The sequence below is a fragment of the Mangifera indica genome, chromosome 13 (genome assembly GCF_011075055.1).
Source record: "Mangifera indica cultivar Alphonso chromosome 13, CATAS_Mindica_2.1, whole genome shotgun sequence".
NCBI lineage: Eukaryota > Viridiplantae > Streptophyta > Magnoliopsida > Sapindales > Anacardiaceae > Mangifera > Mangifera indica.
In genome coordinates, this window is record NC_058149.1 from 9,673,174 (window position 1) to 9,692,484 (window position 19,311).

General features: G+C 31.5%; 2 protein-coding genes across 2 annotated transcripts; both read left to right on the forward strand.

Annotated features, from left to right (window-relative positions):
- Window positions 1-296: 296 nt before the first annotated feature.
- LOC123194324 (pectinesterase/pectinesterase inhibitor PPE8B) lies at window positions 297-3,903 on the forward strand. The gene is made up of 3 exons (XM_044607498.1): window positions 297-823; window positions 955-1,536; window positions 2,994-3,903. Exons 1-3 carry the CDS (start codon window positions 529-531, stop codon window positions 3,689-3,691), a joined length of 1,575 nt encoding a protein of 524 aa, XP_044463433.1. The 5' UTR covers window positions 297-528; the 3' UTR covers window positions 3,692-3,903.
- Window positions 3,904-14,288: 10,385 nt separating this feature from the next.
- On the forward strand, window positions 14,289-16,357 carry LOC123195233 (probable pectinesterase/pectinesterase inhibitor 12). Its single transcript, XM_044608889.1, has 2 exons — window positions 14,289-15,290; window positions 15,379-16,357. The coding sequence occupies exons 1-2, from the start codon at window positions 14,369-14,371 to the stop codon at window positions 16,065-16,067; spliced, it is 1,611 nt and encodes a 536-aa protein (XP_044464824.1). The 5' UTR covers window positions 14,289-14,368; the 3' UTR covers window positions 16,068-16,357.
- The last annotated feature ends 2,954 nt before the right edge of the window (window positions 16,358-19,311 follow it).

Genomic DNA, 19,311 nt, shown 5'->3' on the forward strand with positions numbered 1-19,311 from the left:
TTTTATATATATGAAATGACTATAAATGTTTCATTCTAATCCATATTATTTATATATAAATTATAAAATATTAAATTTAAACTCTTTCGGATTATAAAAATACCTAAAATTATCTAATTTTATTAAATTAAAATCATATTTAATAATAACCTATATTAAAAACTTTTCTTAACAAATTAATATTAAAATATTGTCAAACTAGATTTGAAGTATTATTTTCAAACTTTAAATATTTTTCTTTCATCACTCAATTTACCTTTTTCGAATGAAAGTAATAAGGTGTTGTTTGAATGCTCCATTGCTCCTGGTACACAATTGGAGAAAATGAATACTTCCTGAGATAACTGAAAACGCCGACACGTAGATAAAAGCCTTGACGATTTAATCGTTCATGTCGTCGCTCTCCTCTTTAATTCCCTCACCTGCCAACCTCAACTTCCCCTCCACTTTCCTCATAAATACATCTTCTTCTTCTTCTTCTTCTTCATCACCCCCGTCCTTAACCTTTTTATCTCCCCTCACTCAAACATGCAGCTCTTTCAACTCTCACCATTTCTCTTTCTTTCGCTTGCTGCTGCTTCTTATGTCAGCTCTGATACAAGTGTCTTCCCCTCTGAGTGCTTAAAGGTTCCAACTTCCACATTCATCACCTCTTTGCAGACCACCATTACCGTCATGCGACACACCACTCCTATCATTTCTCAGTTTGCTAATTTGTTAGGAGATTTTCGGCTCAAAAATGCTGTAACGGATTGTCTTGACTTGCTTGATTTCTCCATTGATGAGCTCGACTGGTCCGCCTCTGCTTCTCAAAATCCTAATGGTAACATACTTTCAACTATAAATGCATAAATCTTTCTAATTCTTCATAAATCAATACTAATATAGCATGGTTGGTTGCAGTAGTCTTAGTATACTCACAGCTAGATAACAAAAATCAATGTTGAATTACAGAAAAACACAACAGTAGCGGTGATCTAAGTTCAGATTTGAGAACATGGTTAAGTGCTGCACTGGCTAATCAGGAGACCTGCAAGGACGGATTTGAAGGCACAAATGGCCTCGTCAAAGGCGTGGTGGAAGGAAGCGTTGATCAAATCTCTTCATTGGTTCAGGAACTTCTAACAATGGTGCATCCCATCTCTAGTGGCCAGAATGGAAGCAAAGCTAACGGTGGAAGCGGCCGTGGCGGTGGCAAATCCGAGCGGAAGTTCACACAAAACAGCCAATTTCCCTACTGGTTTAAACGTGAGGACAGAAAATTATTGCTAGTAAATGGGGTTCAAGCTGATGCCGTAGTAGCAGCAGATGGGAGTGGAAATCATACTAGTATAATGGAGGCAGTGATGGCAGCACCTGATTATAGTATGAAAAGATATGTAATCTATATTAAAAGAGGTATATATAAAGAGTACGTGGAGATCAAGAAGAAGAAATGGAACCTCATGATCTTTGGAGATGGAATTGACGCCACAATTATTTCTGGGAATAGAAGTTTCATCGACGGCTGGACCACCTTTAGGAGTGCCACCTTCGGTAAGTGTCTCTCTAAATTCAACTCCATCTTGTACGCCTTACTTGTATGGTTTGGCTTAATTTTTAGGCATAATTACGTCTATTTTTAATTCACTGGTAAGAAAATTTATATATACTGTAGAATGCTATATATATACATACACTTTTAAATACACAATTTTGTGTTATCATTAGGGTTGGATTCGAGCCGAGCCAAACACGAGCTCGGCTCAGTTCACATATAGTTGAGCTCGAGCTTGTGAAAGCCAAGCTTGAACTCGGTTCGAATTCAACTACGTTAGTTTTTCGTTATTAAAGCGACGTTGTTTTAATACATATTGATCAAAATGACATCGTTTTGTATCAAAATTTTTAATTAAAAAATCTGGCAAGCATCTCGAGTTCGATTGAGCTCGACTGGGGTTGGGTCATTTCAGGCTCATCCGAACTGAGCTCGAGCTCAAACTAGCTCGGTTCTAATTCAACCTTAGTTATCATATGATTTATTATTACTTTATTCATAATTCAAAATCATCCAGTTACTTGATTACACACATAAAAGATATACCTATTTGTATACCTAAAATGGATACGCATTGTTTTATTGATATATATTATATATAAATATTCACTTTAAACATTATTAATAATGAATAAAGTTATGTATATATATTTTTAATACATAATTGGGTGTATAGATATATCATTATCTGATTGAGTATCATTTTATTCTTAATTTAAAACATCTCAATCATATACAGTTTTATTGATAAAAAGGTCCGCCGAGTAAAATATTTTTGAAGACACAGGAAGATTATATTCTTAAAGGGTAAGATGAGAGGTTGAATTGAAATGGAAATGCACAGAAGGACCACATTTACTTGTGTGCAAGGCTTTAAATTTGGTATGGTCATCAAATCAGCCATATTTTTAATTTAATTTAATGTAATGTTAGGCTCTAAATAGACGATATTTTTTACCTGTACGCTGTACCTAGTGGTACTGGACTGGCTGGCACAGCCTATTGTGACCTCTCAGCTTAGCTGATCAGCTCAAAGATCATTATCAAGTCCCTAGGAATTAATTAGAAATCTTAAGTTAATGTTTACCCAGTTGGGTTTGATCCTTTTTTTTTAAAAAAAAAAAATTCTTTTAAGCTTTTGTTAAAATAGAAACATCTTAATTTTGTCGAAATCTTTTGTTCTTTCATGGGAAAAATGAACAAATCATTTTCTCGAGCTTTTTTTTGGTCTGTGATGGTGAATAATGAAAATAATTGCTGCCACATGAAGAATTAGGCTCCCATGTGGAAATAAATAAAACAGTTGAGCCAATTAATGCAGAATTCTGCTTCTGGCATTTAAGATTTGCCAGAAGCCTGCTGAATTTGAAAAATCAAAGTCTCTTTAGTTTAAACTAATGGGATATTGAGTTGGTGATGGCCTGTGAATGATTAATTTTTGTTGTGAAACCTGCAGCTGTAAGTGGAAGAGGATTCATAGCACGAGACATAACGTTCGAGAACACAGCAGGACCTGAGAAACACCAAGCTGTAGCACTGCGATCAGACTCCGATCTCTCTGTATTTTATCGATGTGCAATTAAAGGTTACCAAGACTCCCTCTATACGCACACAATGCGCCAATTCTTCCGCGAATGCAAAATCAGTGGCACAGTTGATTTCATTTTTGGCGACGGCACTGTGGTGTTCCAAAACTGCCAAATTCTGGCTAAAAGAGGCCTGCCGGATCAAAAGAACACCATAACCGCACAAGGCCGCAAGGACCCGAATCAGCCAACAGGTTTCTCCATCCAATTCTGCAACATCACCGCTGATTCTGACCTCTTACCAAACGTGAATTCAACCGCAACGTACCTTGGCCGACCCTGGAAGCTGTATTCAAGGACCATTTTCATGCAGAATTATATGAGCAATATCATAAGGCCAGAAGGATGGCTGGAGATGAACAATGATTTTGCTTTGGACACATTGTATTATGCGGAGTATATGAATTATGGGCAGGGGGCTGGCCTGTCTAGCAGAGTCAACTGGCCCGGTCATCATGTTCTGAATGGTACAGGTGAAGCAAATAATTTTACGGTGGCGCAATTTCTTGAAGGAAACTTGTGGTTGCCACCAACTGGTGTTAAATACACAGCAGGCTTGGTTGTGTAAACAGAAAATGTACCATTTTCTTGTATTTTTACTTAAACTGGTATGAAGCAGCAGCTGCGGTGGAATTACTGTAAGTTGAAATAATTTACCTTCATTTTTTGTCGAAGAAAATTTGATTTGTTCCGCTGGAGATATTTATCACTTTATTTGTATAGACAGAACTATTAATTTACCATTTTTATGCAACTAGTGAAGATTTTGAGCTTGGCTTATGCTTGTTTCAAGTAGCATACATACATTTCGCCTCTGTAGATTTTGTTTTATCACATTTACCTACCCACCCATCATTTTTGGATGTCAAAATGCATATTGGCAAAGCATGTATTTTGGAAAACGTAGTTTGATGTTTTGTGTTTGGTCCTCTGGCCATACAATATTTTCCAAAACTCAGGAGTCACTTATGTAATCCTGTATTTTGCTCTTTTAACTGGGTCCAGGACTCTATTTTATTTTTACCTCCAACATTGAAAGCCAAAGTATAGACTCGGTTGTTAACATTCTTTCCAGCAACGATAAAAGGCATTCCAAGATTTCTACACTTCAAGAATGCAAAGTTCCCGTAAATGAATGGAGAATGTAATTCTGAAACACTCTTATTTTAAAAAACCCAAGACCATGAAGAAGAACTTAAACTGATTTAATCCATTAATCTCAAAATGTGTTAGAGTCTCGAGATTACACGACGTCAAATTGCTGTAGTACACTGATAACGATAAAATAAACTTCTTAGTTGAACCTATAAACTCATTTAATGCTTATTTTGGCCCACCATGCCTATGTCTGGAATATTTCAATCTTATACTTTTATGTCTTATCAATAATAATTTGTTCCAATTTATATACACAACCTATTACAATAATCGACGTTTTAATTATTTGTTTTATATGCAAACTTCTATTTATTTATGATATGATATTATTTAATTTCTAAGAGAATTGTTATTATTTCTAAATGAAAAAATTAAAAATGTTCACAATTATTTATCTTTGTTGTCCTTTCTTACCATTAACATTGTTTATTTAGATATTTTTTCCCTGTTGAAGTCTAGTTAACCTTATTACTTTGTATGAGAACCCAATCTCTAAAATATGTCCCTTGAATGCATCTTGCAACCCATCCTTGCCGTTGAATATATATTTAACTCCAAAACCCCTCTCAAGTCCACCAAAACCATCACTAATACCTAATGTTTGAAGATCTGGGAAAGACGATAGCTGATGTATCGAGTTAGCTACTATCACATGCATATTAATTGGAGATACACCATGACACATAAGGCTTCCATGCTTTATTCTCAACCCAGCTTCACCCCTTGCTCCACATTCATTTTAAGTCCACTCGAATCCACATTCATTGTGTCTTCACACTTAAAATCTTTGACACCAAAAGAAACCTAAGAATTCCTTTTCTTTTCTAACTTTTAGACCTATCTACTTTCAAACTATAGCATTTCTCTTTTAGCAATTTCTATCAAAAACTTAGAAACAACAACTAAGATGAATCCGTTAGAAATTTATCCATTACTCCTTAAGTTCAAAAGACAAGCAAGGCATGGTAGATCTTTTGTATCTATTGAGTTCGTTGAAACATCTACATCAAATTTCTAAACCTTCGTTCTAACATCTAAGTCAATAGAAGACACAAATACTATTTTTGCCTTGTTAAAGCGAATTAAAAATTCTCATATCTTTTTTTGACTTAATTTAATTTTAGAGACAAAGACTCTTTATCATTCGTGAATGAAGGGAAAAAAACATTCTCAAGGCTATCAGACTTCTCCACTCAATGAAACCGAGGAATTATTACAAATGTATGGAAATGGTTTGGGTTTGACCTTTTACCATAGGTCCAAGAGGAAATTACAAGCCAAGCGGTGCAAAATTTTGGGTATGGGAAAGTCACAATAAAGTGGCCTCCTCTTGTTATTTCCACGGCTAATCTTAAGGGTGTGTATAGTTTGGTTTGATACAGTTTAAGAATTTTTTTAAAATCAAATTGAAAAACAAATTTGAAAATTTTCAAACCAAACCAAACCATTTTAAGTTTCAAATCAAATTGAAAAAAATACAATTTGATTTGAATTGTGATTTGAACCTATTAAAATCATTCATTTCTAAATATATATTATTTAATAAAATTAATTGAATTATAGATTTCTAGACAATATTGTAAACATATAAAATAAATATGAAATATATATAATAATTATGTAAAGATAATGACAAAATAAATTTGAAAAAAAAGTCATTCATCTAATTGTTTATTGAAAAATTCTATCAAATATAATTATATATATGTACTTAAAAAAAAATATAGTGTACTTTGCTCAAACTGTACGCTAGGCTGAAAACTATTTTTAAAGAATATATCAACCCAAGCCAAATAATTTTAGAAACCAAATTATAATTTTTAAACAAATTGATTCGATTTTACTTTTTGATCTAAATTATGCACACCCTGTCTAATATACTTATGTTGCAACGCTAGATGCAATTAAAAGAATTGGACCCCGTTAGAAGTTCTATGAGCAGGCCTCAAAATGCTTTAGGACGATAAATATTCCTTGTACTCTTAAATATTCATAGGAACTCAGAGAAATACGGCTAGCTCGAGACAAAGCTGGTAGAAATGAAAAGGTTGTGAGAAGAATAGAGGCAGTAAAAAGCATAAAGAAAGAGTTTAAGGCTGAAGAGGTCAGTAAAGAAGAGGCAGTAAAGAGCAGGAAGCAAGTGTTTAAGTTGGAAGAGGTGAGTAGAGAACTAGCCTAGCCCAGGGATGAGGCAAAGTCATCTCAAATAAGGGAGCTCGAACTTGTGGCCATGACTGAGACCATAAGGATGGGACATTTGGCTGAGGCGAAGTCAACATGCCACTGTCTTTGAGGAGTTGGTGAATAGGGTGGAAGAGTGAATGGAAAATATGGTTTATGCTGTTTGGTCCCTATACCCAAACATCAACTACTCTTTCCTTCCTGAGTTACAATGAAGCCATTGAGGAGTGGAGATAATGTCCACTACTTTTCATTAGGCTTCGGGACTACAACAGAGTTAGCTAGCCATGGAGGATACTGGGCTTTTCGAAGAGGGAGTTTATCTACCTCGTCCTTCCAAGCATCATACCAGTTCGGGTCCATTGCCCTTCTTTTTTCACGTACAGGGCATTGCTTTCAATCGATATTAAGCTAGTGGCAAATCACCTCAAGCTTGATGCCCGCCAAGCAAAGATGGCTAAGTTCCCTTTCAAGAATTTGATCAATTGCTTGGCTAGCCGGTCATTGAAATCGCTCTTAATTTTCGGTATGCAGGTAGGCTTTGATGATGTGAGTTATCTACATACTCCCTATGTGAGTTGTTTTAGACACACATCAAGAATCTATCATCTGATAACTATCATTTGACTATTTAGTTACTATTTGATTTATCTTTATTGATCATTTAAGTTTATTTATAAATTATTATTAAACTATTCAATTATCCAATTTTATTAAACTAAAAACATAATTAATGTTAGCACACACCAAAAAATCTATAACCTTAATTACACCCCGGAAGGAAAGAAGGTTGGTCTGCCAATAAATGAGGGCAAAGGAAGAGAATAATCATACATACCATGTAAAACGATTGAAAATTTGTAAGAATGAAATAAATTAATGATCAAGTTGCCATGTTCATATGCCAGGACGAAGAGCAATCAAAATTGTTGGGTGGGTTGAAAATTTACACAAAGATATGAGAGAAAATTTCCTTGATTAGGTACATGTTTGCATATGAGGATCTAACAGTAGAAACCAATATTTAGTTCATCCATTCATGGAAGTATTTGTCATCAAGAAAATCTGAATTTTAAATCAAACCAAATTATTTTATGTTTTAGAACAAATCAAATCAAATTAAAAATACAGTTTAATTTAATTTTATAATTTAAATATATTAAAAATCATTCACTTATAAATATTTTTTATTTAATAAATAATAAATGAATTTTAGTTATCTTGAATATAAAATAAATATAAAATATATGTACAATAAACATGTAAAGTCTCATAACTTCTATTTCAAATAATCTCATGTACAATATAAAAGTTATATCAATTTGTGTTGCATCAAATACTTACACTTAGTCTTTAAAAAAAGAATAGATAAAAAATGTATTGAATTTGTGTTATTTTCCATTTTTGTAGGGATAAATCTTATTTTTGAAACTGTAGAAGAGTATTATTAAAATTTTAAAAATACTTTCAAAACCTAAAAATCCTTTCAAAATTTTATTACCACCTCTAATATTTTTTTTCTAAAATTATAGTTTATCTTCAAACATTCGATGATATATCATTGATATCCCTATCTATATTTATACTAATAATTTTTGATAAATTTTTATTGACATTAATATAAATTAAAGATACAAAATATTATTTACTATAATCTTGGAACAAATAATTATTTAATTTGAGAGCTTTTTATTTAATCTTTTCAATAATTTTATAAAAAATTTAACATCAGAAAATGATTTTTCAAACTTAAAATGTCAAAATCAATGATTTCATCAAACCTTAGATGAAAAATACTCACCTGACCTTTATATGTTTTATAAAACAATAAAACTATGTGTACATATTTTGGGTATATAAATATGTACACATTTATATATGTCATCATGTGATTGAATGATTTTAAATTAAGAATAAAACAATACCAATCATATGATGACACATATGAGTGTGTATACATTTGTGTATCCAAAGTGGGTACACATAGTATTGTTCTTTACAAAAATATCACTTATGTATTTGTTTGGTTTGGACCTTGTCCAAACTGGAATTTGCTTATTCAAAATTTATTGACTTAAATAGAATTGTTTTATAAAAAAAATAAACCAAACTAAAATGTAATTTTTAAACAATTCGATCAAATTTTACAACTTGAATTGAATTACACACCAATCTATCTTTTAATATTTCAAATTAACTCAAGTTGAAAACAATATCTTAGACTATAGATTAACCTTTATTAGAATTTGGCTTTCTTCAGTAAATACTACCATTCAAGATTTTAAAATTTTCATATAAATTAACATGAAATTAGGCCAAAAGTTTTATTCCCACCTAAGGTTAAGTTTGTAACCAAACTCATATCTGTTAACTTTCGAAAATCTAAATATTTACCCGTTAATTGTTAAAATTAACAAAATTTGTTAGGTCTAAGGGTATAATTGTTATTTAAGTTACAATATTAAAAAAAAAATTATCTCTTTTTTCCACCTAATTTTTAAAAACTAACAGTTTCCTCCCAGCTTAAGTTTTGAAACTTAACTTTTTCCCCAAGGTTTTTTTTTTTTACTTTCCTTCTCCAGCTGAACTCATCTTTCCACCTATCTTCTTCATTGACTCTCTCTCTCTTTGTGTCGATTGTTTTCGTTGATGAACTCTTGTCAGAGATGAATCATCTCTCTCTTCATTGATGAAGAGATGAAAACGAATTGGCGAAGAGAAAGATGATTTGTCTTGGGTTTTTCATCAGCTTGTTTCCTCAATTTTACGTTAGCTCCGTCGTGGGTTTTTCGTCACTTATCTTAGTTGGCAAGATCTTGGTGAATCGAAAATGAAGGGTGAAATTGCCAACGTTCATTGTGATAATGGTGGAAGACACTATGAAGGGTAACAATAAGATGAAAATTTTGAATGATATGAACTCTTAGAAAAAAAAGGGGGGCGGGGGGACGCGGGGTTAAGTCATTTTTGAAATAATGCACTCCATCAAATTTTGTTTTCTCATATATATGAATATATAAATATTAAAAAAATAAATAGTTAAATTAATAAATAAATGATGAGTAAATATTTAAATATTTGAAAATTTCTGGATATGAGCATTTCAATAGACTATTCCTTGGGTGGGACGAAGTCATTCGGCCCATGAAATTATAATTGAAATATTCTCACGTATCAACCATGAAATAAAGCCAGTCTCGATAATCCCCATTTTGTAAAATTGAGGAATGCCGTCTTTGGCGCTACATGAAACATTGCAATCAATGTTCTTGTTTTCAACATTTCAAATTCCAAGAGTACACTCACTCCTGCGACTTTTGCCACGGCCAATGACAGTTTTGATGAAACCAGGGTTGGATTCAGTCAATGGATTTGATGCAGTATGAACAATTGTGATAAGGGAAAAGGCTAATTTAAAACCCAAAATTTACCCTAATCTTAATTATACGTATAAGTGGATGAAAAATCTAAACATCCACTTAGAGATTAATTAACATCCAAATTTTCAGTTAAAGATAAGGATAAAATTATTATTTTATCTATAAACCCTAAAACTTTAAAATTTATAGCATTTTCTCTCCCTAGGTTTTAAAAACTAAACTTCAACATATTCTCAAAGTTGAAAAAGTTTAGTTTCAGTCCTACGGTTTATTTCCTTCTCTTGCCACCATCATTCCAACCGACGACCAACGCTTTTCACCTATTTTTCAGATTTGACTACAAAGGACAGTTATCCAGATGTGACAACGAAACATCATCCTTCATTTTTTTGGAAGACTCGATAAAGAACTACGCAATAAAGGACAATGAAGTGTTGTCCTTTGTCGAGTCTTCCCAATCAGGATGACGAAGGGTCATCTTTCATCTTAGAAAACCTTCATTTCTTCTCGATCGTAGGCCGGTTTCCTATGCCACCAGAGATGAAACCTAGAAAGGGGAAAAAAGTCAATTTTTCAAAGTTTAATCATAGGGTAAATGTGAGTTTTCTAAACTAAGAGGGGAAAATGATATAAATTTTATATATTTTATGATTTACTGATAAAATGATAATTTTATCCCTATTTCTAGCTGAAAACTTGGATGATAGTTAGTCCAAAGGTGAGTGTTTGGGTTTTTTCATTTGTATTGGGTATGATTTTGAATTTGGACTAAAACTTGAGTGGGAAATTGTTCTTTTCCCTTATGATAATATTTTTAGTTTGCGTTAATAAAATGTTGTGTGCACATTTGTTGTATTATAAGGTCTAAGCCTCCAGATGCAACAATATAGTGTTTTTTGTCTTCTAATATGATATCATTTTAAAATTGGATAATATTATACGTATCTATGTTGGATATGTAAATATATATATATATCATTATATGATTAAATATTTTTTATCTTTAATTTAAAATTATCCAATTATATGATGATATATATAAATGTGTATATATTTATCTACTCAAAATAAATACACATAATTTTATTATTTAAAATTTATATTTTAATATAATTTTATTTTGACACTTAGATTTAGTCTGAATGTTATCTTTTGATATGATATTAATTTGATTAATTTGATATTGACTATACCTTATAAGGTTAAGTTTACTACATAACCAAAAAGAACATAAATTTAATTTGCATTAATAAACTTTCAATAAAACAATATACATTTAGAATATATACTATTTGTATATAAATAATGATGAATTATTATATGATTAAATGATTTTGAATTAATGATAAAATAATACTCAATTAAATGATAACATATTTTTTTAGTACTCAAATCGATACTTATTATTAGTGCATATAATATTACTCATAAACATTATTTTTTACATTATATCAATAAATTGACACATTCTGTTTACTAAAAAGTTTATTAATATAAATTAAAATTTTTTCTTGGCCAAACGACTAGTTCCTACCCAAGTTTTAATGAAATGACAAATATATACCCATGACTGTTGAAAAATTCAAAAACCCACCCAAATTTTACTCTGTTAGGACACACCCATAAATTTTTTGTTATAGTTAAGAGGTAAAATCATCATTTTATCAGTAATATTAAAATAGTTAAAATTATATCTCATTTTTTTCTTGGTTTGAAAAACTAACAATTTTTTCCTAGGATTAGGTTTTGAAAATTTCACTTTTCTCCTCCTAGGATACCAAACTTGAAATCTGACCACTTCTGCTGATGAACAGTAGCCCTACAAAGGACAAATGAGTCATTGTCATCTAGGGGATGACCTTTGGACAATGAGTGTTGTCCTTGGACAACGAGTGTCGTCTAGTAAAGGATGATGAGCATCGTCCAACAAAATTTGAGACCTCTAACTACCATTGGTGGTCGAAGGAAGGAGTAAAGAAAAAACTAGAGATTTGGGGGAAAAAAATCATTTTTCAAAGTTGAGTTCTAGGGGTGAAATATTAATTTCAAAACCCGAAGAGAAAAATGAAATAAAATTATATATTTTTAATAATATTATTAAATAACAATTTTAACCTTTATATTTAACAACAATTTTAATAAAAGTTTAGAAACAGATGAATATTTAGATTTTTCATCTATTATGGGAATACTTTTAAGATTGAATTATAACTTCGACAAAAAATAGTCTTTTGACCTTTTTTCTTTTGTTTTTTTAATATTATACGTTTGATAATAACACAATTTAATTGAATCTGCCAAAGCATATAAGTCAAATAACGAAGGATATGACCATTTTTTTTATTGAGTAATTTAAATTGAATCTAACTTTTTATTAGAAATCCTTATCATAAATTTTTTTAATAATTATATAAGTTTTATTAGAACATTTTTTCAAAATTTTTAATAATATAATTATAAATATTTATTTTTTATCATCGGGTTAAACTATATAAAAGCTACATTGAATTTAATTTGCATGAATTCTCATTTCTCTTAGTTATAGTTGATAACAAAATCTAACCGGCCATGGGTGGTGTTTGGTATTTCCATAGTTAAAAGGGGGACTTTTGAGAAATCATCAAACCTTGGGTGGGAAATAGTCGTTTGGCCTTAAATTTAATAAGAATCTGAACATGTGAAAATTTGGCAGATACAAGCGACAAAGCATTGAGCAGAAATGCCCTAGTCTCGTGATTTTTCACAAGGCAACTGTTGAGTTGCTCTTCTTTTTGGCTTCCTTCCCACTTCATTTCTGCACCAAATTTTGCTTCTATTGGGTTCTTATCAATAAGAAACAGTATCACCGGCAAAATAATCAACTTAATATGTAATAATGAAGCCATATATGAATCTCACCAATCAATCATGATGACCATTTCTTTTGAAAGTTTCCCTTGCCAACTTGCTAAAAGCTACTTGACTTTTTTACCAAAAAAGTGTTGGCAGAGAAATGAAGCATTGTATTGTATTGTATTATTGAAATGTTCAGTCAGTGATAGCACAGGTAATGGCCCCCACACCAGAAAGAAACCCAACTCTCCCATCGGATGTTACCTTTTCTGTTTGTTTTTGACTAAATACTGTTTATCCCTCTTCTTTAAAATGCACAAAATTCCAAGAAACTTTGCGAGTCTTAATGTGATATGATATTTTATTATATAAACGAGTGTCATTTCCTCATTAATTTAGAATATATGAATGAAAACAAAATAATAAAAAAAAACTAATAGAGATAGAGATTTTTTTTTTTAATTCCAATGCAGCCCACCTCTCAACTCCGTGAGAAATCAGTACACAATCTTTCTTTCGTATTCATACATACATACATACATGTTTGGTTTAAGGTAATTAAATAGTCTTTTATACAGGTGTTTCTTTGATTTGGGTAAATTTTTATTATTAAAAAAAAAAATTATCTTAAAAATTGATTAATTAAAAGGTAAATTATTATTTTATTTTGTAAAATTTAATAAAAAACTTAGATATAAATAATTATTGTATTTAGTTAAAAATAATAAAAAATATTAAAATATTATTTTACTTAAATATCCTTAAACATAATTATTTTAAAATATTATTTATTATATTAATTGAAAGTAAAGATATTTTTTATTTTAAAAAAATTTATAAATAAAAATATAATTATAATAAAATCAATATCACATTGATAATTTTTTAATAACTGTCATATTATCAAAATCTTTTATTATTGATAAATTAAATAAAATAATGATAATAATAAAAAATAGATTAACAAAATAATTTTTTATTTCAATAAATTATACAACTTTTGATAATCCATATTTTATATTGACTTTTTTAAAATAATAAAATATTTAAATAATTTTTATTACGAATAATAATAATATAATTAATAATCTATGAGTAAAATTAAGCTTTCTTGCACGGAACATGGGATTATAAGTTTTATAAATAATAAAATTATATGTATTTATTTTGAGTATATAAATTAATATATATTTATATATGTTATTATATAATTAAATAATTTTAAATTAAAGATAAAATAATATCCGATCATATAATAATATATATAAATATGTATATATTTATATATCTAAAATAAATATATGTAATATTCCTCTTTTATAATGTCATACACAATTTGTCATTTTTTATTTTTTTCCAAAGACCAACGTCACTAAAATCCATGTAATTGAATACGTTAGTCTAAAATACAAACTCCATGCATTGTATGTTCCCCAAAAAGCTTATTGGAAAAATTATATGTATAATTTTTTATATATAATTTTATAAATAAATAATGAAATATTATTATATAATTTGATATTATTTAATTTTTAATTTTTAATTATTTAATTACATAATAATATAAAATTATTTATATAAAAAATTATATACATATCATTACTCAAACCTGAAAATAGAGAATTATAAGAAATTAACAGCTTCATTTCCTCCAACTTTAAAGAGACAATTCCTCTACTTCTGCATTCTTTGTGATGGCTTTCTCCAATATGAAGCAGTGCCTTCTTCTCTGCACAATCCTTCTCTCTTCTACATCTGCTCTTAAATCTCCTTCCACTTCTTCTTTAAACACCAACATTTCTTCCATAACAAATCTCTGCAACACCACACCATACCCAGATGCCTGTCTTGACTCATTGAAACTCTCTATATCAATAAACATCGGTCCAGATATACTCAAATTCTTACTCCAAATCCTCCAAAATGCAATTTCAGAAGCTGAAAAACTCAGTAACATTTTTTCCACTGCAGGAGGCTCGAAGCTTGTTGAAAAACAGAGAGGCACAATCCAAGATTGCAAAGAACTTCATCAAATTACCTTAAATTCTTTACATAAATCAGTGTCGATAATTCGTTCATCCGACCCAAGAAAACTAGCCGATGCAAACGCCTATCTCAGTGCAGCTTTAACCAACAAAAACACATGCCTAGAAGGCCTTGATTCTGCGTCTGGTCCTTTGAAGCCAGTTCTGGTGAACTCTGTGGTAAATACTTACAAACATGTTAGTAACTCTTTGTCAATGCTTTCCAAGCAGGTTCCTAACAAAAAGGGAAACAAAAATCGCCGCCTTTTGGGGTTTCCTAGCTGGTTGTCAGGAAAAGATCGACGGATTCTGCAGAGCTCTGGCGATGAATATGACCCGAACGAAGTACTAACGGTGGCTGTAGATGGAACAGGAGACTTCACTACTATCACCGACGCCATAAACTTTGCTCCAAATAACAGTTATGATAGAACAATCATCCATATAAAACAAGGGGTTTATGTAGAGAATGTAGAGATTCCAAGCTATAAGACTAATATTGTGCTGCTTGGAGAAGATCGTGATTTAACATTGATTACTGGTAACAGAAGTGTCGACGATGGATGGACCACTTTCAGATCTGCAACTATTGGTAAAGCCAGAAACTTTTCATTTTAATCACTGAATTTTTTCTTATATTATCATTAGACTATTAACTTATTCTAAACTTCTACTTTCAGCCGTTTCTGGGGATGGATTTCTAGCTCGAGACTTCTCCATTGAGAACAGTGCTGGGCCCGAGAAGCATCAAGCGGTAGCCTTAAGAGTAAATGCGGATTTTACAGCATTCTATAGATGTGGCTTCTATGGCTACCAAGATACATTATATGTTCATTCATTTCGCCAATTTTATCGAGAGTGTGACATCTACGGAACCATAGACTTCATCTTTGGTAATGCTGCAGTGGTCTTCCAGGCGTCAAACATTGTATCCAGAATGCCAATGCCGAACCAATTCACAGTCATTACAGCTCAATCTAGAGACACCCCGGATGAAGATACCGGAATTTCAATTCAAAATTGTTCAATTCTGGCTACGGATGATCTCCACTCAAATTCGAGCACCGTTAAAAGTTACTTGGGGAGGCCGTGGAGAGTGTATTCAAGGACTGTGTTTCTCGTATCCTACATCGATGATCATATCGACCCAACTGGGTGGACCAAGTGGTCCGGTGATGAGGGCTTGGACACATTGTACTATGGAGAGTACGATAACTATGGTCCTGGTTCAGGAACCGAAAATCGGGTCACTTGGCCGGGGTTTCATGTGATGGACTATTATGAAGCGTATAATTTCACCGTATCAGAGTTCATTTCTAGTCAAGAGTGGCTAGATTCCACTGCAGTCCCTTATGATGATGGGATTTAACCATTGAAATATCTTCTGTAAAACCCTTTTCTTCTCACCTTTTAGTTCTGTTGTGATGGGAAAAAAGTTCCTCAAAGATAGCTAAGGTAGATCACACAGACAACAAAAAGTGAAGCCCTAAACCTTTCAATCTTTGAAAAGTGAGAACAATGAGATTTAACTATGTAGATGCCCTTAAAGGAAACCTTAAACAATAATTTTCATTACAAGTCTTTTAAATGTATTGAGTATTGTTATATAAATGGGTAACATAAGCCAACCATAGCATGTGGATGTATTGGTTTCATTTAGATTTTTTCCAATGTTAATTGATCCATTGCCAAGTAAAATGCTCAACTTGACTAAGCTAATATCTATGACTGGAGAAGAGTTGGTATCACAAAACAAAGTCAGGCCATTTTGTTGTTTAGGATAAAACCAAGTTTCTTTTTTATACTTGTCTGTGCGGACTGATCTGTTGAATTGACTGCTGGATTTTGAGTCTGTTCAGTGCCGTATTCAGATTCTTCAAAGAATATTAATAATAATTTTACAATGTGTCTGTGTCGCGGAGTAGATTTTTTTATTAATTTTTAAAGAAAAGTAATAAAAACTAGATGCATTGTATAACCTAAGGTTTCCTTTATAAAGGGGAATTAAAAAGGGAAAACCACCAAACAGCTGTATTTAAACTAGAATTTTCTACTCCCTCCAATGGGATGGTCGTTTCAAGTAATAGAACACTTGTTTCAAGTTTCCAATGTGTTAATTCTTCATGAAAACTTTTTCATTCTACCTTTCACAAATTATCATGTTTTAGAATGATTATATTCTCTCTAATCTCAGAATGATTTGAACACTTTTGAAGCTAGAAATGATAAAATTTTTAAAATAAATGTTTCGCACTACATGACACTTAGAAGGGCCGTTCACTATGATAGAATACTTGTTCTATTAACTTTAGGATCTTAAGTGAATTATTTGTGATACGTAATGACTTTAGAGTAAGTCCAAACAATGTTTGAACTTCTTCAAAGATAACAACTTTGTCAACATCTTTGCTATGTTATATTTAGTGTACACCTTATCTAACAAAATCTCACTTGAAGAAATCAATTCTGTGATCTTATGGTACCTCACAATAATGTACTTGGTTTTCACATGATACACTTAATTTTTTGATAGCTCAATGAGACTTTGACTATTACAGTATAAACGAAGAGCTTGTTTCTCAATTACAATATCTAGCATAAACCTTTTTAACCATAATGCCTCTTTCCATTGCTTATGTTACCACAATGTATTCTACATTGGGGGTGGATAATGCTATCACACTTGGCAAGGTTGACTGCCAACTAATTGGACTATTTGCACATATTAATATATAGTCAGCAGACTTTCTACCATCTATATCTCTAGCATAATTTATATCAAGATAACCCACAACAAAAATTAAGTTGTTATTGTGCCAAAGCAAATCCTATAATTTGTTGTACCCTTTAAATATATGAGAACCAATTTGATTGTCTGCTAATGTTCCTTGCCTAGATTAGATATAAACCTACTAATCACACTAATTATATGTGCTAAGTCTAGTATAATGTCAATCATTACATACATTAAACACCCAACTGAATTAGCATTAGGAACCTTTGACATAAAACGTTCCTCTTCATCAGTTTTTGACATCTAATAAATAGACAGAATAAAATAATTTGTCAACAAAGTAGTGGCTAGCTTGGTTTTGTCAATACTAAATCGATCTAAAACCTTTTCAACATAATTCTTCTGTGAGAGTCATAATAAGATTGGCGAAGGACTGCCTCTAATTTCTTGCATACAATTAATAGACAAATAAATGTTTCCACTCATTTTAGTCTTGTAGGAGGGGTGCATATGTTTTACTTTAAATTTCACCAAGGAATCCTTTGTCAATGGAGTCTTCTATGGCTTCCAAGAGACGATGGCACTGGTTGGTATAGTGACCAATATCATGTTGATAATGTCAACTTAATCATGATCTTGTTAGGTGTAATCACCCTTCATTCTTTGGGGTTATGGGAATAACCTTTTGTGGTTATTGGTCATATAGATCTTACTAATAAGAGTGGATAGAGTGTGTTAATACAAGGTGGATTTTTTTTAAACTTCTTGACATTGAGACTTTTGTGATCCCATTATTGTTCTCTATCAACTTTTATTTTCAAACTATTTTCATTGGTTGATGATGAACTTGGAGCAATTGAATGAGAAGTGGTAGGTGTTTTCATCAAATGGTTTGGAAGGATATTTTCACATTTGACACTTAGCTCACTAGTCTTTGCTATCAAGATGTCAAGAGGCACAATGAAGCTTCAAAATGTAAATTAAATTAGGGTTTATTCGAACACCTTTTCTTGAGAGGCCCATTAGGCATTCAAGTGGTTGTGTCTATTTGGTTTACAAGTCCAATGAGTTGTTCCACCAAAGAGTTTGGATTAGTTGTAACACCAGTATTTTGAGACATTGACTAGATGTTATATTGTAGATGAGAGGTTAACTTTGAACGTTTGTAGGTGTTATTTATTGAATGTCGTTATAGACCACAAGGTAGGTGGCTTCAATCATCTCACCTATTGTAACTAAAGACACCAAGATGGCTTGAGACATAAAATGATAAATGAGATTGAAGAAGTAGTGGAACCTATTCCTTTTGCAAAGGAGAAAGAAGCATTGAGGCGTAGTTAGCCACATTCTCTAAAAAAGACTTGACAAACATTCAAGTGATTGTACATTGATGTCCTCAAGGTTGGGGCAAACTTGGTTGCTTATCTTGTCATCAATTGAGGTCAAAGTAGTGTTAGATTTGTAACCCTTGGGGATTACAAGTGTTTTCCTAAAATGCCACCTTAATAGAGCTTGATAAAGCGTATAATGGTTCAAGATGTTGTGTTGGATTTTTGTGATCCAAATTCTAATATGATATGATAGTAGAACAAGGTGAAAAATAAAAATTTTGGACCATCAAACCCTATCCTAAAGATCCAAGGGTTGTTATACATATAAAAAGATGGTTCATTTTGTAAACCTACATTTGATGGCTCTTTCAAACCATAATCCACCTTGAATTCATTTCAAACACTTTCGCTACTCCTTACAATGTAGTAAAGCCTTCACTCGTCCACATAAAAGTAGTCATGAACATATGACAATATGAAGGCTTGTTTGAGGCATATTTGAGGCATAGGTGATTGTTAGATCACCACGGATTAATGAATGAGGAGTG

Bases quoted from the DNA above. Each gene is read 5' to 3' on its own strand.
- LOC123194324 (XM_044607498.1), top strand. From the start codon at position 529: ATGCAGCTCTTTCAACTCTCACCATTTCTCTTTCTTTCGCTTGCTGCT. The intron at 824-954 runs GTAACATACTTT...GTTGAATTACAG, and splicing joins TGCTTCTCAAAATCCTAATG to AAAAACACAACAGTAGCGGT. The intron at 1,537-2,993 runs GTAAGTGTCTCT...TGAAACCTGCAG, and splicing joins CTTTAGGAGTGCCACCTTCG to CTGTAAGTGGAAGAGGATTC.
- LOC123195233 (XM_044608889.1), top strand. From the start codon at position 14,369: ATGGCTTTCTCCAATATGAAGCAGTGCCTTCTTCTCTGCACAATCCTT. The intron at 15,291-15,378 runs GTAAAGCCAGAA...TTCTACTTTCAG, and splicing joins TTTCAGATCTGCAACTATTG to CCGTTTCTGGGGATGGATTT.